Below are 13,142 nucleotides of genomic sequence, written 5' to 3' on the forward strand. Positions count from 1 at the left end.
AAGAAATTATAAAGCTATAGCTTTTTTTTTAAAAAGAGCCTCTACTACTTCTTCAAAATGCTGTAGTACTGTGGGTCTTATACTGAATAAACTTTTATAAAATTAGTAACCATTCATGCAGAATAAAGTCTACAGGTTTGGAGAAGATGAAGTCTCAAATGTGGATGCTCCTAGGGGAAGCATTTTAGCAGTGTGGTTACCATAGTTAGAACAATTTTATTTATTTCCTTTCATTACAGGGAGGTGTACCGAGTGACAGAAACCTTACAGCGAGAGAAGTCAGGACTTCTGAAGCAGCTGGATTTTTTAAGGTAAGGCAGACCTTACATTCAAAAACTTCTTGTGTCATTCTGAAGAGGTACATTAGAGGATGAAATTATGTTGGGGTATGCACTGGGTATAGGTGTCCAGGTGTTGGCAGCGGTGCGCTGCAGGGGTGGCCTCTGTGCCAAAGAGGAGCGTCCAGGCCTGCTGGATCCATGCTGGAGCAGTTTGTGAAAGACTGTAACTTGTGAGAGGAAACCCACACTGGAGCAAGGGAAAAGTGTGAGGAGGCAGGATTAGCAGAAAGGAGGTGTTATGGACTGACCACACACCTCACCCCCAACTCCCCATCTCCCTGTGCCACTCTGGGTTGGGAAGGAGGTAGAAGAGTTGAGAGAGCAGGCGTGAAGTTGAGCCTGGGAAGAAGAGGGGATGGGGAGAAGGTGATTTTATTTTCCTCTTTGTTTCTCATCATGGAATCATAGAATGGTTTAGGTTGGAAAGGACCTTAAAGATCACCTAGTTCCAACCCCCTGCCATCGGCAGGGACACCTCTCACTAGACTGGGTTGCTCAAAGCTCCATCCAGCCTGGCCTTGAACACTTCCAGGGACGGGGCATCCCCAACTTCTCTGGGCAGCCTGTTCCAGTGTCTCACCACCCTCATAGTGAAAAATTTCTTCCTAATATCTAACCTAAATCTACCCTCTTCCAGTTTGAAGCCCTTACCCTTCATCATAGAGTCATAGGATGTGTTGTGTTGGAAGGGACTTTTAAAGGTCATCTAGTCCAAGCCCCCTGCAGTAAGCAGGGACATCTTTAACTAGATCAGATTGCTCAGAGCCTCATCAAGCCTGGCCTTGAACATTCGTCTCTAGGGATGAGGCCTCCACCACCTCTCTGGGCAAGCCTATCACTACATGCCCTTGTAGTACTCCAGGTGGGGTCTCACAAGAGCAGAATAGAGGGGGAGAATCCCCTCCCTCAACCTGCTGGCCACGCTTCCTTTGATGCAGCCCAGCATGCGGTTGGCTTTCTGGGCTGCAATCACGCACTGCTGGCTCATGTTGAGCTTCTCATCTACCAACACCCCCAAGTCCTTCTCCTCAGGGCTGCTCTCAATCCATTCTCCACCCAGCCTGTATTTGTGCATGGGATTGCCACGACCCACAAGGACCCTGCACTTTAACTTGTTGAACTTCATGAGGTTTGCACAGGCCCACCACTCTAGCCTGTCCAGGTCCCTCTGGATGGCATCCCTTCCCTCCAGCATATCAACAGCTCCACACAGCTTGGTGAGGGTGCAAAACTTGCAAACTTGCTGAGGGTGCACTCAATCCCACTGTCCATGTCACCAACAAAGATGTTAAATAGTACCAGTCCTAGTACCGATCCTGAGGAACAGCACTCGTCACTGGTCACCACTTGGATATCGAGCCATTGACCGCAACTCTTTCAGTGCGACCGTCCAGCCAATTCCTTATCCACTGAGTGGTCCATCTGTCAACTCCTTGTCTCTCCAATTTAGAGACAAGGATGTCATGTGGGACAGTGTCAAGTGCTTTTCTCAAGTCCAGGTAGATGAGGTCTGTTTCTTTCCCCTTATCCACTGACGCTGTAATGCTGTCGTAAAAGGCCACCAAGTTTGTTAAAGACAATTTTCCTTTAGTGAAGCCATGCTGGCTGTCACCGATCATCTCCTTATTTTCCATGTGCCTTAGCAGAGTTTCCAGGAGGATCTGCTCTATGATCTTGCCAGGCACAGAGGTGAGACTGACCAGCCTGTTGTTCCACCTTTTCCAAAAGGTCTTTCTTTTTTCCCTTTTTAAAGATGGGGTTATGTTTCCCCTTTTCCAGCCAGTGGGAACTTCACCAGACTGCCAAGACTTCTCAAATATGATGGATAGTGGCTTGGCAACTTCATCTGCCAGTTCCCTCAGGACCCGCAGATGAATCTCATCAGTCCCATGGACTTGTGCACCTTCAGGCTCCTCAGCTGGTCTCGAACCTGGTCTTCTCCCACAGTTCCTCATTCTCCCAGTCCCAGCCTTTGCCTTCTGCAACTTCGGCAGTGTGGTTAGAGCCCTTACCAGTGAAGACTGAGCCAAAACCATCCTACAGTTGAGTCTGTTTTGTCTGTGATGGTAGTTGGTAAGTGGCGTGGATGAAGCGATGCACTCCACTTGTAGAGAGAAGCAGCAAAAAGTGTATTGATATAAAACAGGGATTTAACAAAGTTTGATGGTAAATGCAACAAGATTTAATGGCAAGGCAAAATTAGTTATTTACTGCATAGAGAACAGGGTCAGACAGAACTGTCAGGGAGACCCTCCTGTTGAGTCATGAGGTTCAGAAAGGACCCCCTTGCTTTCTAAACTCCTTCTCAGAGAGGAGTCTAGGTGCAGACTTGGTCAGCGGTTAATGTCTAGAGGATCATATATGCACAATCAATCTTTTATATCACTTAGCTAAGATTGCAAAGTTTAGCATGCCATTAGTCACTTACCGAAGATCTGTTGTGGAAGGAACCTCTGAAACTTGAGAAGTGACCTTGAACAGCATCCCTACTCAAGGAAAGATCCTGGTGTGCAGCACGCTGCTGTGCAGGAGAGCTCAAATGGCTCTTGTGTTGTTAACTATTTATGGGAGTAAGATGATTGACCTATAGCCATATTTGCATATTGACCACAGTACCAGTATTGCTCAAGTTAGTCCTTGGCTATTGTGTTGTTACCTGTCTCCCCGAAACCAAGTCGAGCCTGGTGCAGCCATCACAACTACATGCACCCATTATGACCACCACGGGGGTTTATTGCTTGGGGAGTGTTACGGGAGATAAAGATCAGGTTGGCACCTGGGAATGGGGAGCACACTGTCACAGTAAGCAATCTTCCTGCCTTTATCTTGACCCACAATCTTTTCCATCTGTCGTGGTTTAATGCCAGCTGTCAACTAAGACCATGCAGCCACTTACTCACCCCTCCTTCCCACCCCTCCCTTCCCAAGAAGGGTAGGGAGAAGAGGGAGAAAAGGAGGGGAAAAGAAAACCAGCAGAACAACTAAAGCCTCCAAACGCAACACCTGTGGGATGAGATAAAGACAGTTTAATATAACAATAACAGAAAAGGAAAATAGCAGTAATAAAAATAATAATGACACAAGTCACTCTCAGCACCAGGTGAATTGAGGAAACTGGTGATACTGTAAAAGCGGCAAATAAAACTCTCTAAGACTTGATTTGAAAATCTTAGAAAGCAGGCATTCTTTACTGGCAAAGTTGCAGCATTAGAGACACACGGGGATCACTCCTTCGAAGTGTGTCTGTCTGGCAACACAGAGCAGACATATTTATGGTCATAATATTTACATATTCACTACATTTCTCAAAAAATCATACATATCTTAATTAGTTCCCAAAAGTCATTTACATATTCTCCTCCCAGTTGTGCATGCTTAATGAATTGAGTGAATAGTCTCTGGTGGTCCCTGGTGGTCGTTTTGGCACTTCTGACCCTATCTACTGCTTAACCTTGGACCAGCTCTTTGGGTTGTTTTTCCTTTAAAGGAGTTGTTTGCTGATGTTCAAATTTCAATTGAACAGGGTTCCATTCCTCATCTTAACTTCCTTCTTATCTTCAGGGTTGGTTTATCTCACGTTTATCTTGCTCAACCGCATGTTGCCAGACTTTTGTCTTTCCTTTGTCTTCTCAGACTTCCTTTGCTTGTGTCTACTGATACGCAAGCAGAACATACAGTACAAAGTTCACCACATCTTAACTTCTAAACTTAACATACTTTATTCTAAAGCCTTTAAAACTACTATGTTATACAAACTGTAGTATGTGGGTGTCACTGGCACCTTCCCAAGCAGTGATTGCGAGTACCTGCCCCCCTGTCTAACCCCATTTATATACTGAGCGTGATGTCTATGGTGCATAATATTCCATTGGCTATTCTGTCATTCTGTTTATGCTCCTTCTCAGCATCTGTGGTAAGCTGAAAAAAGTCCTTGAAAAGTATAAGCGTCACTTGGCAACAACTAAAACAATATGCATTTTTGACATTCTTTTCATACCAAATCCTGAAATACAGCACTAGAAAGAAAACTAACTATCCCAGGTGAAACTAGGACACCTTCTTATTTTCTTCCCCTGTCCTGTTGAGGAGGAGGAGTCAGAGAGTGGCTGGGTGCACATCTGGCAGCCAGCCAACATCAACCTGCCACAGGATAATTACACAAAAGATAGCAAAAATGATTACGAAAGACAATATGTCTTTTCTAAGCCCCATTCTGGCACACAGTAGAAGGCAGTAAGATGAAAGATTTGACAATTCGGTATTGTAGGACAGTCTCAGTTCCAAAAGTCAAATGTAAAACAAAACAATGGTGAACTGTTCTAAGCTGGTTCTGTGGTAGATGCCTGGCTACAGGAGACTTGAAGCTTACTAAAAGGCTCTGTTATTTCTCAAGCAATGGGAGTACAGCGAAAATGAAGATTCTGTCCCCACATTGTTTATTTGTAAAATTATATCAAATAGAGCTAGCTAATTTTCTCTGTAACGTTTCCGTATTGATAGACTCCCAGAGTTGAGACTTGTGTTCAGATAATTCTGCCCCTCTTTTTAATGTGCAGCAATGTTAGGTTTTATTTGCTCAATGGTAAGTTTGCATGGGCTATAGATTGTACTTGCCTGTAGGCCTTCATTCACTGCGTTGCCTGCAGGAGGCCTCGTTTTAAAGTTACCTAAAAAGCTCCCATACTTGAGGAAAGGCTCTTACTTTGCAGTGTGTTTCCCATAGGCCACTCCATGTGGTGTGATCTTGCCTGCTGCTGCTAATGGGGCCGTAGATAGAAACAGCTGACAGTAGAGGTTGTTTCTATTCACCAAGACTCTAATGGCTGCTCAGTCTCCTTTGTGGTCAGGCCAGCAATAGATGGAGACAATGAATGATGTACTACGCAGGTGTGTTGTCAGATCTGATCAGAGCTGGCTGATTGCCTGGAGTCTCCACTTCTTGACATTTTCATCTCTTCTGCATAATGAATGGAAGATGGATGTTTTCCTAGAGAGACTTTTTCATGGCAGCTACATCTAGTAGCTCTCAGAGGGGCATAACTGGCCTTCACAGCTGTCACAGTTGAATAGAGATGGTGTTCATTACATCCTCTCCACGTTAAGACGTCATCTTTACTGTGAAAAGCTTTGAAAATTCTAATTTAGAGTAAGTGAAGGCATATTGACCAGAACTGATATCTATGTGTTAAGGCATTTGTTTTGATAAACTACAGAATGAGGGCCAGATGTCAGCTGGCTTTAATCAGCATAGCCCTACTGGAGATTCAATGTCCCAGATAGAGAACTGGCTGTGGTGAGAATACAAATACAGCATGATCAACGGTGGAGATATGCCAAATTAAAGTGCATTGGTCTTGCCTTTTGTACTGCCAGTTTGTCTGTTAGTGCTGAGTAGAAAAGTCAGCAGTTCTAAATACTTGGCCTCAGTGTTTCTTTTGTTTGTGTTCTCTTTGCAGAGAGAGGAACAAACATCTCAAAGATGAACGTGACATATTTTTACAGGTAAACAACTATTATTTTCAAACCAAGTGTTGGGCAAACACGTATCAGAACAGCCTCAAAAGAAGGCTGTTCAGGAGACGGACTCTTGTGCTACTTAAATCTTGCCCCATTCTTAATTTATATCATCTTTTTTCACACTTGAAAATAAGATTTTTAAATTTGCTGAACAATTTTAAGAGCTACATTTTTAGAATTATAAAATTGGAGGTATCTTGAGGGAGAGTAATATATTTTATAAGAAGCTAAAGCTGCAATCATGAGAGGATGAAATAACCTAAAAATTGAACAATCTCTTCAGTCAAGAGTAGCTAATATCCTGAAATGTTTATACAACAATACAACATCTGAGTACCTGAATCAGCACCTGAATACCTTTTGGTACCGGGTAAGAGCAGATCACATTAACTTTTTATCCAGAAGCAGAGAATAGGCCCCTAAGAAGTTCCAAAAGTACCCTGGCTTAAGGAGACTAAGGCCACTTAGTTAAACTTGTTTGTGTTCTAGTTCCTACAAGAAGCTTCTAGTATAAATTACTTTATATCTATTGACTTATTTTCATGACATTGTGCTGTTTTATTGTGGTCCCCTTAGTTTACTAAGAAGATGAATTCTTGCATCTATACCTCTAGGATTTTTTTCTACATCTTTTCTTTCATATTCATTGCATTATTTAAGCATTAGGAATGAAGGCAGTTAACCATAATGAACAACAGAAGTAAATTAGTAAAACGTATTCTGTATTTCTGCAGAAATGCAAAACAAGTATTCCAAAAGCCAGCTGGAAGCAACGATCAGGGTCTGTCATTGGGAAATACATAGAGGGCAAGATGTTGCCTAATAGGTAAGAACTTTTTTTTGTGTGTTCCCTGTTTAAGTATGATGAGACTTATAGAAAGAAGATGTCAAATGATTTCTTTCTGATACCTTTAGACTTTTCAAAGCATGTATTTCTGAAGTGTCTGTCACTATAAGATTACTGTGCTTTTTAAGAAATTTGGAAATAAAGAGGCAAATTTTCACATAAAGCAATTGTACTGTCTGCAAAGGCAAGAGACTTCCCCGTTGTGGATGAGCATATGCTGGGAGGCACAAAAGCTTGCCCATCACCCTGTGTTGATGTGTACAATGTCCATGGTAACTCCCTGAAAGAGTATACCTCCTCCCGTCTCATTGTAGAGAACAGCAGTCCTATTGTAAAGTATGGAATGTGGAACTAGTAAAACATAGAAAATTTAAATCTTAACTGTGTGGTTATAAACTTGAAATCAACAGGAGCAAGATGGTGATCTCAGTGAAACTCTAGCATGTTTCCTTTGAGACAAGAGGAGCTGGAAAGAAGACTAGTATTTCACTTTGAAATATCAGCTAAGACAATGTCCTTGCAGGCACAGGGTCATGAAGTGTAAGAAGGGAAAACTTTCAGAGACACAATTTAGTAAGTTCAGTACTGAGAAGTAGAGCATAATTGGCAAAAACAATTAAGGCACAAAAAATCTTAGAAAAATTTAGGTGGGAAGGACCTCTGATTGTCTCTAGTCCAATCTCCTACTTAAATATGGACAACTTCAAAACTAGACAAGGTTGCTCAGGGCCTTGTTCAGTGGCGTTTGTGAACATCTGGGTGGAGGTCCCACAGCCTCTTTGGGTACCTGTTCCGTTGCTGCACCAGTCTCATGAAGAAATTTTGTTTCCTGTATCAAGTCAGCATTTCTTTATTGCAACTTGCATCTGTGGTCACTGCGTGCATTTAAGAAGACTCTGGATTTATTTTATCTACACCCCGCCTCTGCTGAATCCCCACTTAGCCTTTTTTTCATCCACATCAAACAAAACCGTCTCCCTCCTACCTGCTAAAGAGAGAATTAGATTACACATAGAAAGGGTTGGGAGGCTGTTTTATTCTTCCAGAACAGAGGGAGGGAGGAAGGGAGTAGGAAATCACAGTAGAGAAACTTACTTTAGCTATTCCATGAAATTAGGCTAATCTTATCTTTTGTATTCTGGTTCAGGTTTTCCCTGTAAGTTTTTAGCTTTCTCCATGATGCGATATATCAAGTACGCTATATATATACATACACATTGTATGATAAGCCGACTTTTCAGTAGACATTGGACTGAATCTACTGTGCCTGCTGTGAGTAGTAAAAAACATGGGAGATTAAATTCAGTTACACTAGAATAAAACAGTAGGAATAAAACCAGGTCCAATATATTTTTATGATGTACTTACTTTTTTCTCTGTCTAGCCATTCATTTGAAGAAGATGATGTTTTCAGTAACTCAAAGAGAAGGAATTCTGCTGGACTGAATGGAATTCTCTCTGTAGAGCCTGATGCTGGAGCCACTGGAGGAATGTCTAAAACATCACATCTCCAAAGAATAATATCAATTGAGGAAGATCACCTACCCCAGCTTCTTGACAGGCTGGTTGATAAGCAGCTGAATAGATGGACTGAAGAAGATGAGAATACTTCTCCTGAGATAGAAGTGGATAAGAAAAACACAGAACGCTCACCATCATCTTCTAGAGAGCAGCCTGTAGGGAAGGAAACACTGTCAAATGTAAGGGGGCAAAAGGGACCTCACCTTGAATACCGTGTGCAGTTATAGACCCCGCAATTTAAGAAGGATGTTAAGATCCTCGAATGCGTCCAGAGGAGGGTGACAAAGCTGGTGGAAGGGCTGGAAGGCATGTCCTGTGAAAAGTGGCTAAGGACCACTGGAGTTGTCTAGTTTGGAGAAAAAGGAGGCTGATGTGTGACCTCATTGCTCTGTACAGCTTCCTGAGGAAGGGGAGTGGAGAGGGAGGTGCTGATCTCTTCTCCCTGATATCCAGTGGTAGGATGCATGGGAATGGTTTAAAGCTGTGTCAGTGGAGGTCTAGACCTGATGTTAGGAGGCATTTCTCTACTGAGACGGTGGTCAAACACTGGAAGAGGCTGCCTAGAGAGGCGGTCGATGCACCATGCCTGTCAGTGTTTATGAGACATTTGGACAATGCCCTCAATAACATGCTTTAACTTTTGGTCATCCCTGAATTGGTCAGGCAGGTGGACTTGGTGATCATTGTAGGTCCCTTCCAACTGGAACTATTCTATTCTATTCTATTCTATTCTATTCTATTCTGTTGGGCCTTGGAAAATGTGAAATGGTGTTGAAGGGTAATTCTAATTCTTAGAATCCGAAATTATTTAGTTTTCTGTTTTTACATTAAAGCATGACAAATTAAGCCATTGTGTGAAGAGGGAGATGGAAATATACTGCAGGTAAATGTTGAAGGTGCAAAGAAGGGAAACTCAACCTAAAGCAGTGGTAACTGCAGACAATGCATGTATACATACTTATGTCTGAAGCACTGTTTAGGAAAAGTGAAGTTAAGCCTTGTAATAGATGACACAAGAAGATCCACTGAAGTAGCAATTGTCTAAAAAAAGAAGCAATTCTTTTTTGAAAAGTTGGGGTGTTTTTTTCGTCAAAAAGTGACATTTTTCATATTCTCATACTTTTGAGTCAGCTTTGATAGCTGTTAACGCTCTCTGAGAAATAATGAGAGCAAATATCTTTACTTTTTAATTATTTTTTGAGAAGACTTAATTAGTAAATGGAAATCCGTATTTTTTTTTCAGCTCTAGCTTGTGTGTGCATGTTGACAGTAAATTCACCATGCAGTAATAAAGCTTAAAACAATATGCTGGAAAGTATATTTTTTTTGAGTCTAAAGTCTTTCTTGCACTCTTACTGCTTTAGAGCTAGCTGTGCTTGTTTTCTAATTTTAGTATCATTGTTAAGTATTACTCATTTTAGATTCTTGAAGCACATATTAAAAAGATTAAAGTATAGGGAAAATAAGTATACTTGGTCATAATTATATAGTTCTTTTAGAAGAAGCAAGCATATCTTAAAAATTATTATAGGATTATGCCATGGTTACATAATAAATTCTAAGTGGTACATTTTAATAAAAAGTCTAGGGCACAGAACAGAGCTTCATCCTCTGACACGATTTAACACAATGCATACTTTTTGCTTGCTATATGACTTATTTTGTATCACGTTTTTGAAGTATGGCATCTTTGGACTTTAGGAGAGCAAAAGCCAGGTTCAGCTAGAACAGCCTGTTCTGTCTGCTCTCTTTCAGCAGTCCTGCCCTTGAAAGTACATCCTCTCAGCTGCGTAGGAATTGGGAATTCCATCAAATCTTGTTTCTTATAATTTATTTTTTTTCCCGAAACCAGTTGAGAGCAAGCAGGGAGTGGAGACAAGAAATCACAATGTATCTCCTGCCTGGTTGTTGAAAACATCTTGTTTCAGTTGCTAAAGAAGCTTCATGAGGGTAAATAAGAAGTTCATTTCCAAAGATCACTTATAACTGGGAATTCCTTTTGGTTTTTTTCCCCCCAAGAAACGTCAGTGCCTTAGCCCAGCCCTTAGTTTGGGTTGGTTTTTGCTTGTTTTTTTAGAATTTAGTTTACCCACAGCATAACACTCCTTTCTGATAAACTGTCCATGCGGCACTGAAATATGTGCATGGTCCTGCACGTTCCTCTTGGCCTACTGACTAGGCCTACCAATGACTATTTTGTTGATGGCATTCCATTGCTTAGGCCAGTGTCCAGGCTGGGTGTCTGACCACTGCCACTTTGTGTGAGTGGTGCTTCGTCTCCTTCCATACAGCTGTAGTCTGATGAATTTCTCATACAACTTTGCATTTCCTAAATTACAGCTCTTGGGATCGCCACACTTTGACCAGGAGATTTAGACATCAGAAGCGATCTTGTCACATACAGTGCTTGCACGCTGATTCCTCCTCCTGACAGCATGCCTGGGCTAGGAGGAGTGGTATTCAATTAGTAAGTGTTTTCAGGGCAGCTCTGCATATAATCCTCAACAGGAGCTGAAGAAAACTTCAGAAAAAGATAACTCCCTGCTTGCTGCATCATGAGTTCTGAGGTGTGAGTCTCAGGCCCATATCTCAACTAGACTGTCTTCTGCAGCCAGTCCTTCTCTCCCCTCATGTTTTGCTGCTCAAAGGATCTGCAGTGTAAAGGAGCATAGTATCTAGAAATAGTTGTGCAAAGGAGGCAGAATGATTACCTGCAGTTGTTACATATGTAGCTCACTCAGATAAGAAGTCTTGTCATTCTCTGTTTTACCCTAGGAAAATGAAGGGTCTGAGACAACCTGTATTTTTCAATTCATCGCCATTTGTGTTCCTGTAGTCTACATGGCTTTGTATTACCGCATTACATGATCTCATTGCTTACTATACCGAACTCAGGCTCCTAGCTGCTGGCATTAAGCCTTCATATTCACCATACATTCACAGTCATTTAGCTGCTAATCCTTTATGACCTACTGCATCTTTTAGGCGAGTAGGACCACTGTAAATTTTTTTCTCCTTTTAGAAATGAACAAGTCCTTTTCCATCCTATGGAAGGTGACTTCTGAAAGTGTCTGAGAATTTGCAGCAGTACATGAGGCCAGCAACTGCTCTTTTGTTAACAGCCAGGTAGAACATTTTTCTGAGTGGCTATGATGATGAAGCTGCAGTTAGCATAAGCAGAAATGTGATTGGGAAAACACCTGAAGGAACCATACTGGAAATTAAAGCAATATTTTCTGTCCAAAACCTCTGCCTGAGATGCAACTCCTCTCCCCTCTGTTCTTTCAATGTGAAACATCATTATACCTGCCATCTTCCACATTTGTGTTAAATTGCACAAAAGATAGGTATGTTATTTGACCTGGCTACAGTTTATATGAAGATCGCTCAAAAGACACATCTAGGGAGGACTTCTTCAGACTGCATTGTAAGCTAAAGTAAATTTATATCCCACTGCTATTCCATTATCCCATCAGCACTCGGTTGAAGCTGACTATGAAGTAGCTCATCCCTTAGTATTGTGTTCAGATGCAGTTTCAGAATCAAGTTTGATTATTAAGGTTTGCACAAAATAGAAGAGGCCAGCTAGGGCACCCCCTGCAAACCAGCTGGTGCTACAGCGTTCTTCCCTAAGCAACTCCTGAGCTACATACAGAGATCTTGGGAATAATGACCTACTTGACAGAGGATATATTCTCTCCAGCATGCACTTAGCTTAGCCTGCAGTAAACGGGATGTGTATAGGCAGAACAAATTGTTCTTTCTGCATAAAAACCTAAATGACAGAAACATAGCTGAATGTTTCCAGCCTGATTAACTGGGTCTAATTCTCTGTCTGTTTCCCCTGTGCTTCTGCCTGTAATGTTAAACAGATGAAGAAATACAGTAATTCTATGGAAGCTTTTGGCTCCACTGTAGTAGCAGAGAGAAGAATCTGGTGATAGATGGCATAAGCCAAAAAATTGTGACTTTGCTTCTGTTATCTAAGTGAAGATGTGCTGTTTCCTCTGTGTCATTGGTATAGGATGAAATGACTGAGCAGAGCTGTGTGAAGCTGTGTGAGTTTTGATTTGCAGGAATGAATATAAACTGTTTTCTTTTGGGAATTTCATGCATTTTTTCAATGCAGTCTGATGTCAAGGTTCATATTCAGTGTAATTCCAGAGCTCAGTCCAAATCACTGCATTTCAAATGATCTGGAAGGATGCATTGCAGACATTTGAAATGCTGAGTTATTTCAAGAAACAGAATATTGCTTAATGAGTAATGGAGAACATGATAGGATAAAATATCTTCTTTTTCCCATCTCAGTTAGCCTTCAAGACAAGGCAAATTGGAGAGGCAACAGCATTTATAGAACAGTTGGTGACTAATGTTTGCTTTTACTTGAAGGAGGAGAGAATAAACTCTGTCCCAGACCACTTATTCAAGATTGTTTTTGTGGGCAATTCGAGTGTTGGAAAGACTTCATTCTTAAGGCGATTTTGTGAAGATCGTTTTTTCCCAGGCACAGCTGCTACTGTAGGTAAGTTTAAGAAACATTATTACTATTATTATTTTTGTTCCAACAGTACTTAGCAGCTTCTACTGCGATCAGGCCCTCTGTTATAAAACAGAAACATACAGATGTTGTAAAAGCCATTGTCCAAAAGGAGAATAGGACGTGCAAAGTGAGTTCTCCTAAACTGGGAAGCAGATAATTGATGGAGAGGTTTCAGACTAGACTCCATACTGAAATCCTGGCAGCACTTAAATAAATCAGAAAAATCCTATTGATTTCAGTGAAGCTAGAACTTCCTTATAGATCTCACCATTCTGAAACTGATATCCTGTCCTCTGGACTGCACTGTACTAACCGTCCCACCTCCATGCCCCATCTCTATTTCTCTAAGTAACCTGATTTTGTTTTAAAGAGA

The 13,142-nt window shown here is 41.5% G+C and overlaps 1 protein-coding gene across 1 annotated transcript in view; it reads left to right on the forward strand.

Annotated features, from left to right (window-relative positions):
• The window catches only part of CRACR2A (calcium release activated channel regulator 2A), a 63,460-nt gene that overhangs the window by 37,911 nt on the left and 12,407 nt on the right, over positions 1 to 13,142 (forward strand). Inside the window, exons 9-13 of the mRNA XM_063321932.1 lie at positions 240 to 311; positions 5,798 to 5,843; positions 6,593 to 6,684; positions 8,090 to 8,405; positions 12,619 to 12,751. Coding sequence (XP_063178002.1) covers positions 240 to 311; positions 5,798 to 5,843; positions 6,593 to 6,684; positions 8,090 to 8,405; positions 12,619 to 12,751 — 659 coding nt within the window. The remainder of the gene's footprint in view (positions 1 to 239; positions 312 to 5,797; positions 5,844 to 6,592; positions 6,685 to 8,089; positions 8,406 to 12,618; positions 12,752 to 13,142) is intronic.

The sequence above is a fragment of the Chroicocephalus ridibundus genome, unplaced genomic scaffold (genome assembly GCF_963924245.1).
Source record: "Chroicocephalus ridibundus unplaced genomic scaffold, bChrRid1.1 SCAFFOLD_37, whole genome shotgun sequence".
Taxonomy (NCBI): domain Eukaryota; kingdom Metazoa; phylum Chordata; class Aves; order Charadriiformes; family Laridae; genus Chroicocephalus; species Chroicocephalus ridibundus.